The sequence below is a fragment of the Eptatretus burgeri genome, chromosome 1, assembly GCF_056783735.1.
Source record: "Eptatretus burgeri isolate ZD-2024b chromosome 1, Ebu_testis_v1, whole genome shotgun sequence".
Lineage (NCBI taxonomy): Eukaryota > Metazoa > Chordata > Myxini > Myxiniformes > Myxinidae > Eptatretus > Eptatretus burgeri.
The window spans coordinates 94,655,023-94,670,959 of NC_140961.1; the positions used below are offsets into that span (position 1 = coordinate 94,655,023).

Genomic DNA, 15,937 nt, shown 5'->3' on the forward strand with positions numbered 1-15,937 from the left:
CGGATCAAAGGACATCGACACCCATATTATTAGGTCATACTCGAAGAGATGACCTAAAAAAGGTCAATTTTAGCCGCCATTTTGAATAAATTAAGGTTCCGGGGGTCAAAGGTCATAGGAGGTAAAAAAATAAAATTCGACCGGATTCGGCATGGAAAACGGCCGGAGAAAATGCTATGCACAAAATTTCAATCATATTTACCCATTCCTACTATCTACCATCCCGCCAGCCTAACACCGAATAAAGAGGTCGTTCACACAGCAAATGCAAATTGAGGTGTATAACTTATAATTTTCAGCTCGATGGTGACTCCCTTTTGGGAAAACCTTCAAACTTTTTTTTTTTAATCTTCGCATATATAACTCAGATAAGTGAAATGCCAAAAATAATAAACCACGCAGTTTTATTAATATATACATGTATAAACTCAAAGCTGTTACCAACCAAACGAACAAACAGGAAGAAAGGAAATCCAAAACATTGGTCGGTGTGCTCAGGGCGCTTTCGAAGTCGCCACGTTACACAATGGACCAAGCTGCTGTCGCGAGCACTTCTTCTCGCTCTTCTCGCTCGGCCTCACCAGGCGTCTCGACCCAAGGCTGTCCGTCTCCTTCGTCGACGTCGATCGCGTCTCTCACACAGCCCTTCACATCGTCCCTGTCCGCGGCGGCTGGTTCCTGGTACCAGTTCGACCTTTCTCGCGTGCAGGTACCTTGTGACGACTGTATAAATCTGCTGCACGGTCTCAAAACGAACGTGTTGGCAGTTTAAAAAAAAAACCATTAAATTACCAACATTCTTGTAACGATTCCTGGACACGTCATTTGGTTCGTGGTTCCTGCTCGTCCTTCATTGATCATCACTTCGTTTGCACGAAGCACCTGGTGGAAAGACCTCAAGCGACCCCCCCCCCAACCCCCCTTCCAAGTTACCTCCCGGTCATCTGAAATCGATTTCATCCTACTCCCGACGATTTCATCCTACCCCCGACGATTTCATCCTACCCCCGACGATTTCATCCTACTCCCGACGATTTCATCTTATCCCCGACGATTTCATCCTACTCCCGACGATTTCATCCTATCCCCCTACGATTTCATCCTATCCCCCTACGATTTCATCCTATCCCCCTACGATTTCATCCTATCCCCCTACGATTTCATCCTATCCCCCTACGATTTCATCCTATCCCTCTACGATTTCATCCTGTCCCCCTACGATTTCATCCTACTCCCGACGATTTCATCCTACCCCCGACGATTTCATCCTACCCCCGACGATTTCATCCTACCCCCGACGATTTCATCCTACCCCCGACGATTTCATCCTACCCCCTACGATTTCATCCTATCCCCCTACGATTTCATCCTATCCCCCTACGATTTCATCCTATCCCCCTACGATTTCATCCTATCCCCCTACGATTTCATCCTGTCCCCCTACGATTTCATCCTGTCCCCCTACGATTTCATCCTGTCCCCCTACAATTTCATCCTACTCCCGACGATTTCATCCTACCCCGACGATTTCATCCTACCCCCGACGATTTCATCCTACCCCGACGATTTCATCCTACCCCCTACGATTTCATCCTACTCCCGACGATTTCATCCTACCCCGACGATTTCATCCTACCCCGACGATTTCATCCTACCCCCTACGATTTCATCCTACCCCGACGATTTCATCCTACCCCCGACGATTTCATCCTACCCCGACGATTTCATCCTACCCCGACGATTTCATCCTACCCCGACGATTTCATCCTACCCCGACGATTTCATCCTACCCCGACGATTTCATCCTACCCCGACGATTTCATCCTACCCCGACGATTTCATCCTACCCCGACGATTTCATCCTACCCCGACGATTTCATCCTACCCCGACGATTTCATCCTACCCCGACGATTTCATCCTACCCCGACGATTTCATCCTACCCCCGACGATTTCATCCTACCCCGACGATTTCATCCTACCCCGACGATTTCATCCTACCCCCGACGATTTCATCCTACCCCGACGATTTCATCCTACCCCGACGATTTCATCCTACCCCGACGATTTCATCCTACCCCGACGATTTCATCCTACCCCCGACGATTTCATCCTACCCCGACGATTTCATCCTACCCCGACGATTTCATCCTACCCCGACGATTTCATCCTACCCCCGACGATTTCATCCTACCCCCTACGATTTCATCCTACCCCCTACGATTTCATCCTACCCCCTACGATTTCATCCTACCCCCTACGATTTCATCCTACCCCCCTACGATTTCATCCTATCCCCGACGATTTCATCCTACCCCCTACGATTTCATCCTACCCCCTACGATTTCATCCTATCCCCCGACGATTTCATCCTACTATTTCATCCTATCCCCCTACGATTTCATCCTATCCCCCGACGATTTCATCCTACTATTTCATCCTATCCCCCTACGATTTCATCCTATCCCCCTACGATTTCATCCTATCCCCCTACGATTTCATCCTATCCCCCTACGATTTCATCCTATCCCCTACGATTTCATCCTATCCCCCTACGATTTCATCCTATCCCCTACGATTTCATCCTATCCCCCTACGATTTCATCCTATCCCCCTACGATTTCATCCTACCCCCTACGATTTCATCCTATCCCCCTACTATTTCATCCTATCCCCCTACGATTTCATCCTATCCCCTACGATTTCATCCTAATCCCCTACGATTTCATCCTAACCCCCTACGATTTCATCCTAACCCCCTACGATTTCATGCTACCCCCTACGATTTCAGATCCCCCCCCTCAAAACATTTATTTATGTTTGTTTATTTACAAAAAAATAGTCATTTAATTGAGGGAAAAACCGTTGACCACATGACAGCTTTTAAGCCACTGTCACACCTTGATGATTTAGCCAGCGTATGCCGATTTATGAAAAATTTGTCTAAAACGCTGGCACACGTCGAATACGTTGTTGGTACGTTTTGTATACGTTAAGAGCACGCTGAAAAACACTGCCACAAGTCGTAGTACGCTGGCTTTAAACGTTGTACTTTTGGATTGACCTCAAATTTTTGCATGTTTGAAATTTTACGACGTATGACTCGCAAGTTCCGCATACGCCGGCATAAGTTCTCTGCACGCTCCGCGATTGTTGACAGACGTCGACACACGTGTTTCGACTTAGGAGTAACTTACAAGTAACGTCGAGGTAATGTTTAGCGTACCCGAAACTTATTTCTAACCTACGAGTAACGTTTTGTAAGCACGCTACACGAACGTTGTTCACACTTCGCAACACGTTACTTGAAAAAGACGTAGACATATTTGACGTCTTCAGGATGACAACAGAACTTGATGAATGCGTTTCTAACCAGATACCGTATAATGGCGTATTGGCAGCGATGAGGGGAATTGGTATATAAAAAGGGGCTTCGCAGGAGGAACCCGTCTTATTTTTTAGCTTCGTGGTGAGTACATGTCCATGTCATTCCGAGAGATGGAGGATACGGCAAGGCTGAGACGACAATATCTACCTGTCCTCGAACATCAACATGACCTCATCGAGTTGACACTGCACCAGTTGCGTGCCAATAGAGCCGGGAGAAGAAGACGTGAACGGAGGAGAAGGAACTGGGTGAGACCATGGATCGGGAGGCGACGCCATTACGGCATATATGACCAGCTCATGGTGGAACTCCGGAACGAGGACCATGCATCCTTCATCAACTTCCCGCGAATTCCCCCAGCGATGTTCGACAAGCTGCTAGCCAGAGTGGGTCCAAGGATAACCAAGCATTATTATTAAATCATTTCAATAGTCCAGTGGAAGCGATTTAACTCGTTCAATGGAAACGATTTCAATTGACAAGCACCAGCGTCCAAAAACAATAGGCGAGTGACAGGCATTTATTAAAAGTGAAGTTGCAGCCTATGAATAGAAAACCACACGTAATCGTCGACGATCCGCTGCCTCGCTATGCATACGTTAGACTATCGTTGGGCATAGGTTGTGGACGCCTAAAACACGCTAATCAATCGTTGGTATAACTTGTGTATTTGTTATCGAAGCGTTCTGTGTTCATTACCAGAACATTATGCATTTGTCCAAGTCGTTTTGAATACTTTAAAAACTGAAACAAAAAAAAAAAGTTCATCGTGGGAATGAGAAAAAAATGAGCTGAAAAGAACATCGAGCAATTGTGCAAAGTCGTCTCCTATTCGTGGACGCAATATGGATCCATCATCACCCACACCCTCCCCATCACGCTCACCTACTACGACTGACATGGACCTACTACGACTACCAATACTACTACTACTACTGACACGCTCACCTACTACTACTACTACTACAACTGACACGCTCACCAACTACAACTACTACGACTACCAATACTCCTACTACTACTGACACGCTCACGTACTACTACTACTATGACACGCTCACCGACTACTACTACTACTACTACTACTATTACAACTACTGATACTACTGGCATTGACATCTACTCAACATGGAGTCTGGAACACTGTCGGGTTCCTCTTATGAAGCCCATTTGTATATACCAATTCCCCTAAACGCTGCCAATACGCCATTATACGGTAGATGTAAGTTAGAAACACGTTCAGTAAGTTCTGTGGTCGTCCGGAAGACGTCAATCAAATTAGTCTACATACGACAATGTGCGTTTGAGATACGTGACACATAGGTTCAAAGCACGCTTCTCATAGGTTCAAAGCACGTTACTCATAGGTTAAAAAATAAGTTTCGGGTATGCTAAACATTACCTGGATGTGTTTCGACTTATGAGTAACTTACAAGTAACGTGTGTCCGTGTGTCAACGATCACGGAGCGTGCAGAGAACTTATGCCGGCGTATGCGGAACTTGTGAGCCATACGTCGAGTACGTCGTAAAATTTTCAGCATGCTTGAAATTTCACGACGTACTAGACATACCACGGAATATGACAGCGTACTTCCTCGTTTTTCATCGTGCTCCTAACGTATACACAATTACCCATACCGTATTTGACGTGTGCCAGCGTTTTACACACATTTTTCATAGGTCGGCATACGCTGGCTAAATTGTCAAGGTGTGACTGCGATGTTGACACTTCCAATTTTCAGGCGGTTATGATTTAAATCGGCGTGCGGCATGTTTTTAACAGGCTACGCCACAAGTTCGTCGGCGATACGTGCAGCGCGCTATGCCTAAGTTAAACTATCGTTGGGCATAGATTGTGAACGCCGACAACAGGCTAAGCATTCGTTGGTATAAGTTATCTTTTACACAACGAAACGTTCTGTGCCCGTTACTAATATGTTATGCATACGACCAACACGTTACGAATACGACCAAAACTTTAAAAAAAACCTCAAAACTTCAGCGTATGCCAACGTTTTACATACTTTTTTATACGTTGCCATTGCTGGCTAAAACGTCAAGGTGTGACAGCGCCTTTTATAGAGTTTGCCATGAATGATTTTATCTTAATATTGATATAAATTGAAATCAGTATTTCACATTCAGTTATAATTTTTGCCACATTTTTATGAAATCCTTCTTCGATATAGTTGATCCAAATAGACAAACTGGTATATCTTTTTAACCAACTCGGTCTATATTTACAATTATGGAAACAACGCAATAAAATCAATGTACAAGAAAGGCAATGAAAACAGCTTATTTTTAATTCACAATTTCGTTGTGGTGGTGGTGGTGGTGGTGGTTGTCGTATGGCAGCTTAGCTTCCGGGGTAGCTATCATTTATTGAAGCGCGACTGTGTCGCTGATGCAGTGCCCCTCTACCAGTACACACTGGAACTGGTACTCATTTCGCCGACCTCGGAAGGATGACAGGCTGAGTCAACCCCCTGGTGTTGGCTCAGTGGTAAGGGTGGCGGCTTGGGATCCTAGGGTCCTGAGTTCAAGCCCCGTCGGCGCTGAATTAATACACCAGGGGGGTTGACTCAGCTTGTCATCCTTCCGAGGTTGGCGAAATGAGTACCAGTTCCAGTGTGTACTGGTAGAGGGGCACTGCATCAGCAACAGTCGCGCTTCAATAAATGAGAGCTACCCTGGCAGCGAAGCTGCCATACGACCACCACCACCAATACAATTAACATTTTTGTTACATTTTTTTATGTTTCCAGACTTTGAGACGAGCTGTGGTTTTAATACTTCAAACATTTTTGTTACATTTTTTATGTTTCCAGACTTTGAGACGAGCTTTCAATCTTGTATGTTTTACGTGTTCTATTCAACAAACATATCATGAGTTGTGGGCATAAGAATTTATCATTTCAGCGAAATCTAGGGAGAGAGGTAATGTCAAAGTGCGGGGGTAATATGAAATCGGGTTCAGGCTATCCCCGGGGGTAACTTGAAATCGATTTCAGATTACCCGGAGGTAACTTGAAAGGGGGGTAGCTTGAAATCTTTACACCAGTGTTCCCATGGTAACACTTTTGACCACTTGCCTATGGTACGAATACTGATAGTTTGTTGGTTTTTTTAATTGGGGGGAGCAACCTTGGAGAACGGAAGTGACGTCACTTTTTAATGGCTCAGTCACACAGGCCGCAGTGCGAGTGGTTCGCTGACCTCTGCTGCAGATGAGTGATTATTCACCCACATCACAAAATACATTTGCCCAATCTCCTCCACGATCCTCACATTCCCCAAATTGCTCCTAAAGAGAGTGGGTGTTTCTGGTATGTAGAAAGCTGAAAGTTTGGGTGTGGGAGTGAAGCCTCGATCGACCCACGTGACTATGTCTATTAATTACGTACTGTTTGAACATGAGTTGAACCGTGAGAATGTCTTTTGATGACATAAATTATTGGAACGTACCTTTTTAGATCCCTTACACCATTTACACCCTTTCGACCTTATGATATTTGAAGACCTGGGTGCAAGAAGTACTTAAGTCACATTTTTGAAAAAAATGAGCTGGCACCAGTACTGTAATCTATAATGGCCAGAGCATCATTTGATACCAAAAAATTCCGAAAATAAGTACTCAAGTCATGTATGTTGGGATATGATCATTGTTGAATTCACTAAAATGTAGTGCAAGAAATACCCAAGTCCATAAAGTTTGAGCAAGAAGTTCCTAAGTCCATGACTGTCCGATCAAAATGCTAGTATGTGTCACTTGACAAGCTGTGAAAATAGCGACCATGGAGGCTGGACAGCATGGTGTGAATGAGGATAACCCTGATAACAGGCATGCCAGGGGCAAAAAACGTAAAATAAACCCTGGAGACTCAGCTACAAAGAGAATGAAGGATGCCAAAGCATCAGGTATGTACTTTCTATGCATTATACTTTGCTGGTACTGAAAAAGGCACTACATTCGTCATCAGCTTTTGAGCCCTCATAGAACTGTGCAGTGCAATGCTGTGCTGACCCAGATTCCCTGTGTATTGGATGTATGTACACTGTACAGCCCCATGAGACATAGTAAAAATGACTGTTTGGCAATCAAAAATGGGCAATAAAGGGCTTTGTGTGTTGAGAGTACCTAAGTCCAGCCATTTTGTCACAAAAAGTACCTAAGTCCAGGTATTTAGCCACAAAAAGTAGTTGAGCCCAAAACTAATTTTCTCGTTTTCTTCGAAATAAAGGATTATTTTCCCACAAAAAAGGGTTTGTCTGCTCTGTATAGCCCCTGGAACCAGCAACAGGCTACATAGTATGCCACCTTTAAAAAAAAAAAGTATCTGCAGCATGTTTTGAAAACTTTGATCCTCAATATCTCAAAAGTGTTATGTTGTGACTAAAGTACTTCTTGCACTCAGGTCTTCATTTCGACCCTTTAGACGCATACCACGCAGACATCTATAATGTCTTCTTCCAACATAGACTATGCTTTTTCAGCAAGTAATGTATAAACTCTACCGACTGAGACGGTGGGTACTCTGCGAGTCGTATGATGACACAAAAACCTGGTTTAAACGAACTTGTATGGGGAGCTCATCAAGTGAGAATTGCTGCTTATGTAATCCACTGTGGACCAGAGTTGGAATTCCTGCAAAGCAACTTCATTTGTCATTTACTTCCACAACCGAAGGTGGATGGACGTTATGTTTTCACGTCTGTCTATCTCTGTCTCTCTTTGTCTGTGTTTGTTTGTCTGTTTGTGAACAAGATATCTCAAAAACAATGTGGATTGATTTGGACGAAATTTGGTGTTGAGCTTGGGTATATGACACGGATGAAACGATTAGATTTTGGTGAAGATTCGGATCCGAGAATTATTTTTAATTCATTCTTCACCATTCGGTGATCGGGCTAAAACGATATGTAGCATGACAACTCAGAAAGTTGACTGATTCGGATGAAACTTTGTGGATGAATTTGTTCGGTGATGAGAACAAGCCAATTGAATTTTAGTGCAGACATGTCCGAATCCATATCCAGCCAATCAGTGGGATCCATCTATCCATTGGGACCATACTCTGTGTAGAGCGTTGGTGCTGCCTAAACAGTCTCCTGGGCTATTGGACACAATCCTGGACGGGTCGCCACTCCGACACAGGATACCAGCATGCAGGCACTCATTTTGCCGACCTCGGAAGGATGACACGCCGAGTCAACCCCACCTGGTATTAATTCAACAGCAGAGCGGGATTTGAACTCAGGACCCGAGGATCCTAAGCCCACCACTCCAGCCATTAAGCAAACACCAGCCTTATAATCAGTGAGATTATAAAAAAAACTTAAACTAATAAGCCTGGCAGAGGTATGCGCTCTTCCGAGTGCCCTTCTAATTTTGTGTTGAGATGATTGCTGGTAATGGATGAGGGGAATATTACACTGAAAGCCTAAATGGAATGTCCAGTATTGTGCGCAACCTTTTCGTTCAGAGCAATTTTGAATATCGAGCTTCAGCAGATCTGCGCATCCTATGAAAATTGCTGTAGACGTGAGTAAAACAACTGCTGCCAACTATCATCGTAAACTATGCACGTGATATTTTGATTCGCCAGTTTATCGAACAAACATTCGTTTGTGATGAAAAACAGATCTTGACGTTCGCTCTCAGATTACTGCTGCTCAGTTGTTTGAGTGGATCTGGCAATGTATATGACTGGCTAACATGGGTATAACCGAAGTGTGCAACACCTTTTCTTATGTTGCCTTCGCAAAAATGGATCGGCATGTTGATAAATTGGTGTCGTGCCGCAACCTTTGTTCATTTATTTTCCATGCGCAGCAGTTATAAGCTTGAACATGACACTGGCACAGCACAATGTGGTTTATGTTGACTTGTATCTATATTTTCCTGATAATCTGGTCAAACGACATTTTCATTGAGCGATTTGGGTACAAAATTAGCTCGGTGGTTCATCCGGTTCATCTTTTTAACCACATTCTAGATTTTAGACTCCAGAGGATAGTAATGCAACAGAAGAAAGGATTTTTGCACCTCCGCTGAGGAAGTGGTTTTTTTTTTTCTTTCTGAAATTGCTAACTACAGCACAAATAACAACAAAAAAAACTTTTTAAGTTGGTGGTTGGGTATTGATGAATAAAGAGAAAGATGGGGGGGGGGGTTGAAAGCTGATTTATTCTTCACTAACTTAATATCTTCGGCAAACGGTTTCCTCGTTACCTTGTCATCCGGTATACTTTGTGGAAAGTCATTGTGTGACTGCGATGGTGTGGATGGTTCTTTGAAAGATTTAAAATATATATTTGCTTCAGGAGAAAAAAAAACTTTTTTTTTCTTTTTATAACATTATAGAGACTTGATTGTCTCACCAGGTAGGTTTTTGGAATTTTGTTTCAGGGAGATTTAGATGGAGTGACAGATGGTGTGCTGAGGAGGCAAGACGAAAGTGACGTGGCAAGGAAGAGACTTGTTGAGCTCAGCAAGGATTTCAGGAAGACAGCTGAAGAGGTGAGGGACAGAATGAGTTGTTAAAACTTCTTATCGCACTCCACACACACAATTAGCCAAGTCACAAGAAAATGGCATCATGGTGTCGACGTCATGTCAACAGCATCAGCAAATGACTGCATGGTTTTTCTCTCGGAGGTCACCATCCAACCACTTTACAAATGGCGATGGCAACTGAGCCGCTTCTAGCCAAGTAAAACAGTGTTGCTTTCCCTGATTCTTCCCCGAGCCGACCCACCACCACACCATGTCAACGAATACACGGTCCAAATATCAGATTTCTCATTTATTTATTTATTTCATTTCTGAGCAGGATGGTACTTTCAAACAACATGTTCTCGTGTCTTGCACATAACAATTTGGCAAATATTCATTCGTAAGAAGTACCTTTTAGAAAATGGTCATTCCATGAGACTACATTACTTTTAGTTTACTTGGGGATAAACTGATTAGGTCCAGTGTTGTCAGTGGCTGTAGTAACTCAAAAGACCAAGAGTTCTTCTTGCATGTTTCTAAGGATGTGGAATTGCATAATTGATGGCTTCACTCAGTGTGGCTTTTGAAAGGCCACTCCAAATAACGTGTTTTGCCAAAGAGTATTTTGATGAAGATCTTGGAGTTGTGACATCATTTTGGATAAAATTCCATTCCAAGAAAGAAAACGACAAAACAAAACTTCTCAAATTCTTTTTGGTGGACTTTATCGAGTGCTTTGCAAGGTTAGTTTGCTTCTTGTACTGCGGCTCATCGGAGCCATGCAAACGCATCTCTGCATTGCATGGAGTTAAAATTTTGTGCCATTATGATGATCGAGAATCTGTTTGTCTGTGTACGCTCATCAGCAGTCACATGCATTTTATTTCATGGCTTGGGATCCTGTCAACCATGTCAATGTTACTTTTGTGTGGTGTTGTTATGGAATTGTTGAGACCCATTTAAAATCTGCTGCAACGTTGAATCATTTTAGATGTGGACAACACAAAGGTTTTGTGGTATTGTCACCACACTTTGTAAAAAAAAACCAAAAAAACAACAGGGAGATGTTGCAATTTGGTGTCTCTGTCTGTCCGCCCATAACGCTATCTCCTCCTAAACGGTTGTGCAGAAATTCTCCAAACTTGGTAGTTTTGATAACCACGTGTGAGAACGGTCTCATTTTTCTTTGACCCTGCCCGTTATTTTGTAGTTTACACATATTTGTTGTTGCGATTTCTTTGTATGTAATGCAAGTCTTTGTTTTGATTCATCTCCTCTGGGCCTTCCATTCCTTTCGTTTTTCTTCTTTCTCAGGATGTAAGGCGAGCAGTGGCTCCTCTACTCAAGATCTTCCAAGCAGAGGTGTGTACTGTTGAAACCCCCTTTCCTCTTCAATTACCTTCATAATTCCACCGTCCATCCTAACCTGTCCTCTTGATACGTTTGATCAACTTTCTACACAGTTATTAAATGTTGCAGATGAATGGATTTAAGAAGGTGGCGGCTGAAGAAAATGAGATGCGGAAACATAATGGAGTTACACAGATGATGAGAAAAAGAGTGGAAATATCACTAAGTGTGGTATTTGTGACCCTGAATGCTGCAAGTGCCAAACAAACTGTTTCTGGTACACAATAGAATGAACAAGAGATGAAGGGTGATATGAGGTCTTGAGTTCAAATCCTGCTCGGCCGTTGAATTAACACCGGGTGGGGTTGACTCAGCCTGTCATCCTTCCGAGGTCGGCAAATTGAGTGCCAGCATGCTGGGATAATCGAGCCATTCGAGTAAACCGCGTCAAAGTGGCGACCCATCCGGGATTGTGCCCAATGGCCCAATAGCCCAGGAGCAGCACCGATGCTCTGTATAGAGTATGGTCCCAATGGATGGGATGGATGGAGAGCTACGGGTTGAGAGTAAACGACAGTCTTTGAAGGTTAGCAGTTTGAATTTGGGATAAATGAGGAAAGGATGTGCCAACGGTACTTTCTCGAAGTATTACGGAAAAATTGTATGCCATCCCGACCAATCAAATTTGCTGCTCGCCCTCTCAGGGTGGGGAAATATCGAGATTCAGACAAAAATGGTGGCGTTCATCGGTGCAACGACAGAGTTAACTTCTTCCAAAAGATTGTGTTTGTGTGGTGCATATTTTTTCTCAAAGATCGTTCCAAAACCGTCTGCTTCTCTGAGAAGAGTTTGCAGAAGGTTCATCTCTGGACTGTGACGTGACCCTTCGGATTCATACGTTTACCATCGCGCCTGTTATTCAAAGTTCACGAACAAAGCGAAAATAGATCGTGCTTGGACACGCAAAGCATGAGCCTGAAAGACCCTTCCTGTGTCCTTTTTAAATTTTTTTTTTCTCAATACCGTGAGGGCGAGGTGTTCTATGAACTTCCTGTGCACAAATTGTTCTGTGTCCGGACAGAGTGCTTGCCATGACATAAGCGTGCACAAGGGAATTGTGTGGAAACACGGACAGCACACTTAGAGTTCACACCGAGATGAATTTTGAGCTCTGGAGAAGCATTCCAGAGGAATTGCATACGAAACCTGTTCATATTCCCATCTGACCACCTGGCTCATGATGCTGGAAACTCAGGTTCCAGTCACATAGACCACGTGTGTTTGTTTCTATTCTAGTCCATTGGCTGCATTTAAAAGCACACGGATGATTTGCATCTACTCGTTTTTTTTTGTTTGTTTGTTTTTTCCTCCTTGTTGGTAATGTGCAAGATCCTCCATGAGCCTTGGATCACTGCAGTGTAAAAAACAAATGTCGTTTTTAGTGAAACGGCAAATGGTGAAGTAAAAAACAAAAAAAAAAACATGTCTGTTCTTCTTTCTTTCAGGTTGATGCTCTCTCCCGGCGCAGTGAAGAGGCAGAGACTGCGTTTTTGGAAGTTTATAAACAACTCATGGTGTTACCAGGTAATCGGTACTGACTCTTTCCACATGTCCTCTTTTCGCATCCTCAAAGTCCCACCAGCAGCTTCCCACCATTCCCACCACCACCTACACAAAACTTTAACTTTAACTTTTAGATCCTGCACCTCTCTTGGAGAATGCGAGCTCTCGGCTGATCAAGCTGCAAAATGTGGAGCTTGAGAGACAGAAGCTGAGGGAGACATTGTCTGATTATCACACTGAGTTTGCTCAAATTCGAAACCAAGGTAACGTTAACTTGTTTGTTCCAATTATGAGGATATGTCTGCTTGTGCATGCACGTACCATGTTACGTACTCACTCTAGGTTCTCCCTTGTACTATTGCTGTAGATGTGACGGTTAAGAGTTTGAGGGAGAGGCTACGGGAGCTGGAACTGGAGCTGGAGAGCCGAGCACAGCAGCTGGCTCAGGAGAGGATTGAGAGAGAGCGAGCTGAGGGAGCACAGAGAGAGAGGTAAGCTGAATTAAATTGCTTACAGTGCTTCAACTGCAGTAGCTGCAGTAGTAGTAGGACAGGAATAGTAATAGTCATTTTATCCACCTCTTTACACCCCCCCACCCCCTCCATAGTTCTTTGAGAGAGGAGAAGGAACGTGCACTTTCCCAACTTCAGCTCGGAGAAAGGAGAGCACGAGAGTTGCACTTGGGTTAGCATGACCTCAGTTCATGATCTGCGTGGTTTGGGCGGGGGTGGTGGGGGCAAGTGGGGTTGCAGACAAAGGCCATTTTACCTGTCGCACTCAGTTCTGGTGCGACTGCACACACTGCAGATGATTATTTTTGAAAACAAACTCTCAACCTTAATACCACAGCAAGTGTGTGGACATGATCATATTTGAGACAAAAGTATGAGGATGAAAACAAATTACAGGAAAGACATTGTTTACCATTGTGTGTGTGTGTGTGTGTGTGTGTGTGTGTGTGTGTGTGTGTGTGTGTGTGTGTGTGTGTGTGTGTGTGTGTGTGTGTGTGTGTGTGTGTGTGTGTGTGTGTGTGTGTGTGTGTGTGTGTGTGTGTGTGTGTGTGTGTGTGTGTGTGTGTGTGTGTGTGTGTGTGAAAATTTAGTGCTGCTGCCAGACATTTCAAGAACCAAGTTCACTTCCTCAGAGGCACTAAGTTCCCATGGGACGATTGTGTGTTGCAGATTGGTCCACATCCCTACCAATCACTGTGATTCTGGTCTTCAACAAGGGAATCCCATTGAATAATAACGAGCTGTCGATGGGTTGAGCTGTGAAATAATCGAGGCATGGCGGTTGAGCGAGAAATTAATAAATTGACACATCAACTTGAATACCATTTACCAGACATTGCATAGCCAACTACAACACCTACAAAAGCCGGAACAAACAGACAATGCTGGCATCAACGATATGCATCACCACAAGATAACGCTCTCAACACAGGACCAGGACACGTGGACTCCAACACAATCAGCACCTGTGATTGGCATGGATGCTGACCAATATACAACACGCAATCGCTCCCACCGGAACTTTGTGTAACATCACGCTGACACTGCACTTATCGGCTCTGAGAAAGGGAACTCGTCTGTTCATGATGAAACATCAGGGACAATAAATAAGTTTCATTCTTAACTGCTCAGTGTGCTGCTTTTTCCCACAAATATGAATCATGAGCTGAAAATCTCCCAGTGTTCATAATCTAATATATGAAGCTCTTTCGAACCACTGACTGCCTGATGTAAATGTTTAGCACCACCGAGGTGGGGTAGAAAGCTGACATTTTGCAGACTGATGCAACTTGAAGCCAATCTCCCACAGGAAAATAAATAAATAAACCAATGTCACCCGCAGGGTGACCCGTATCTTGCCAAAAGGTGACCACGTGTGACTTCTTTAAGGTCACACTGAGGTGAACAGAGCTGCTATTCACCAGGAGCGACTCCTTGAGGAATATCTGCCTACGAGAGATTCCGATGAGAATCGTTCTACATAGTAACCATGAAAAATATGCTTTTTCCTCATAACGTCACGAAATGACGTCATAATGTCTCAAGCTTGACATATCTAGAAAGCACTCATCGAGGTGTTCAATTTGAGGTACTCACACGATATGGTTCCTAAAACTTGAAAATTTGACCTTGGGGTCAAATATGTTTGACCTTAGGCGCTAACCATGAAGGTCAAGGCCAATCGCCACCAAAAATTAATCAGCTGAGCGCCAGACCATGAACTATATTCCCATGAAGTTTGAAGACGATCCGATCAAAATTACTCAAAAAATAAGGGTTTCGTCGACTCCCCTGATTTGCGACAAAGTGACCTTGACCTTCAAAATTTTGTGCACTGAAAGGGACCTCTATAGTCCTCTGATATGCGAAGTTACAAAAATTTCCAATGATAACTGTGCTCTGCAGAATTTTTTTATACGTGATTACAGACAAACAAACAAACAAACAAAAAAAAAAAACATACAAGCTGACTAACATATCTTGCAAAAACTTCGTTTTGGCAAGATAATAAATCACAAAACAGTCAGAAAAATTTAGTCAACGCAAATGGCCACAAATAAAAGTCGGCCGGTGCAGGCTCTGTCTGCTCACTGCTGGTAGACAATGGAGCTGACACTGGAAAAGGTTGCTAGGCAACACAAACAAGCACTGCTTCTGCCTCATATTTTATAACTTTTTCTGCATTTACATTAAAAAGTACTCTAGCTGTAAACTTTTCAGCAAAGAGCTCATTTCCTCACCAACTGTTGACTTACTCGAGTGTTATTTAGCTGCTTGCTGGATGCAACCACGATGGGCGAAAACAGTTAAAGGCGACCAGACCATACAATTATGAAGCAATTACAAAGATAAAAAAGGAAGCAATTACAGTTAAAGTAATTCCTCTGAATAAGTCTCTGATCTGTGATGTGCTTATGCATTGATGTTTTAAATATCACTAATTACCAAGTACATAATTGTAGTAAATAGCAATTAGTTAATTACCAAGTAATCATAGGAGTGATAGCACACTTGAAATATTGCGTATGTAATTTTTTTGCATTTTAGGTTTCATGACGCCATTTCTCTGCTCATCATTTGATTAAGTCAATCATGAATAGGTAACATTTCAGTTACCCCTGGAAC

General features: G+C 43.4%; 1 protein-coding gene across 3 annotated transcripts in view; it reads left to right on the forward strand.

Annotated features, from left to right (window-relative positions):
* The first annotated feature begins 448 nt into the window (after positions 1-448).
* The window catches only part of LOC147034981 (protein CASP-like), a 71,260-nt gene continuing 55,771 nt past the window's right edge, over positions 449-15,937 (forward strand). For all 3 annotated transcript variants that reach the window (XM_085891910.1, XM_085891918.1, XM_085891927.1), the window contains exons 1-7: positions 449-709; positions 9,801-9,911; positions 11,202-11,249; positions 12,743-12,821; positions 12,935-13,063; positions 13,168-13,291; positions 13,408-13,484. In XM_085891910.1, coding sequence (XP_085748036.1) covers positions 527-709; positions 9,801-9,911; positions 11,202-11,249; positions 12,743-12,821; positions 12,935-13,063; positions 13,168-13,291; positions 13,408-13,484 — 751 coding nt within the window. In that variant the 5' untranslated portion in view covers positions 449-526. The remainder of the gene's footprint in view (positions 710-9,800; positions 9,912-11,201; positions 11,250-12,742; positions 12,822-12,934; positions 13,064-13,167; positions 13,292-13,407; positions 13,485-15,937) is intronic.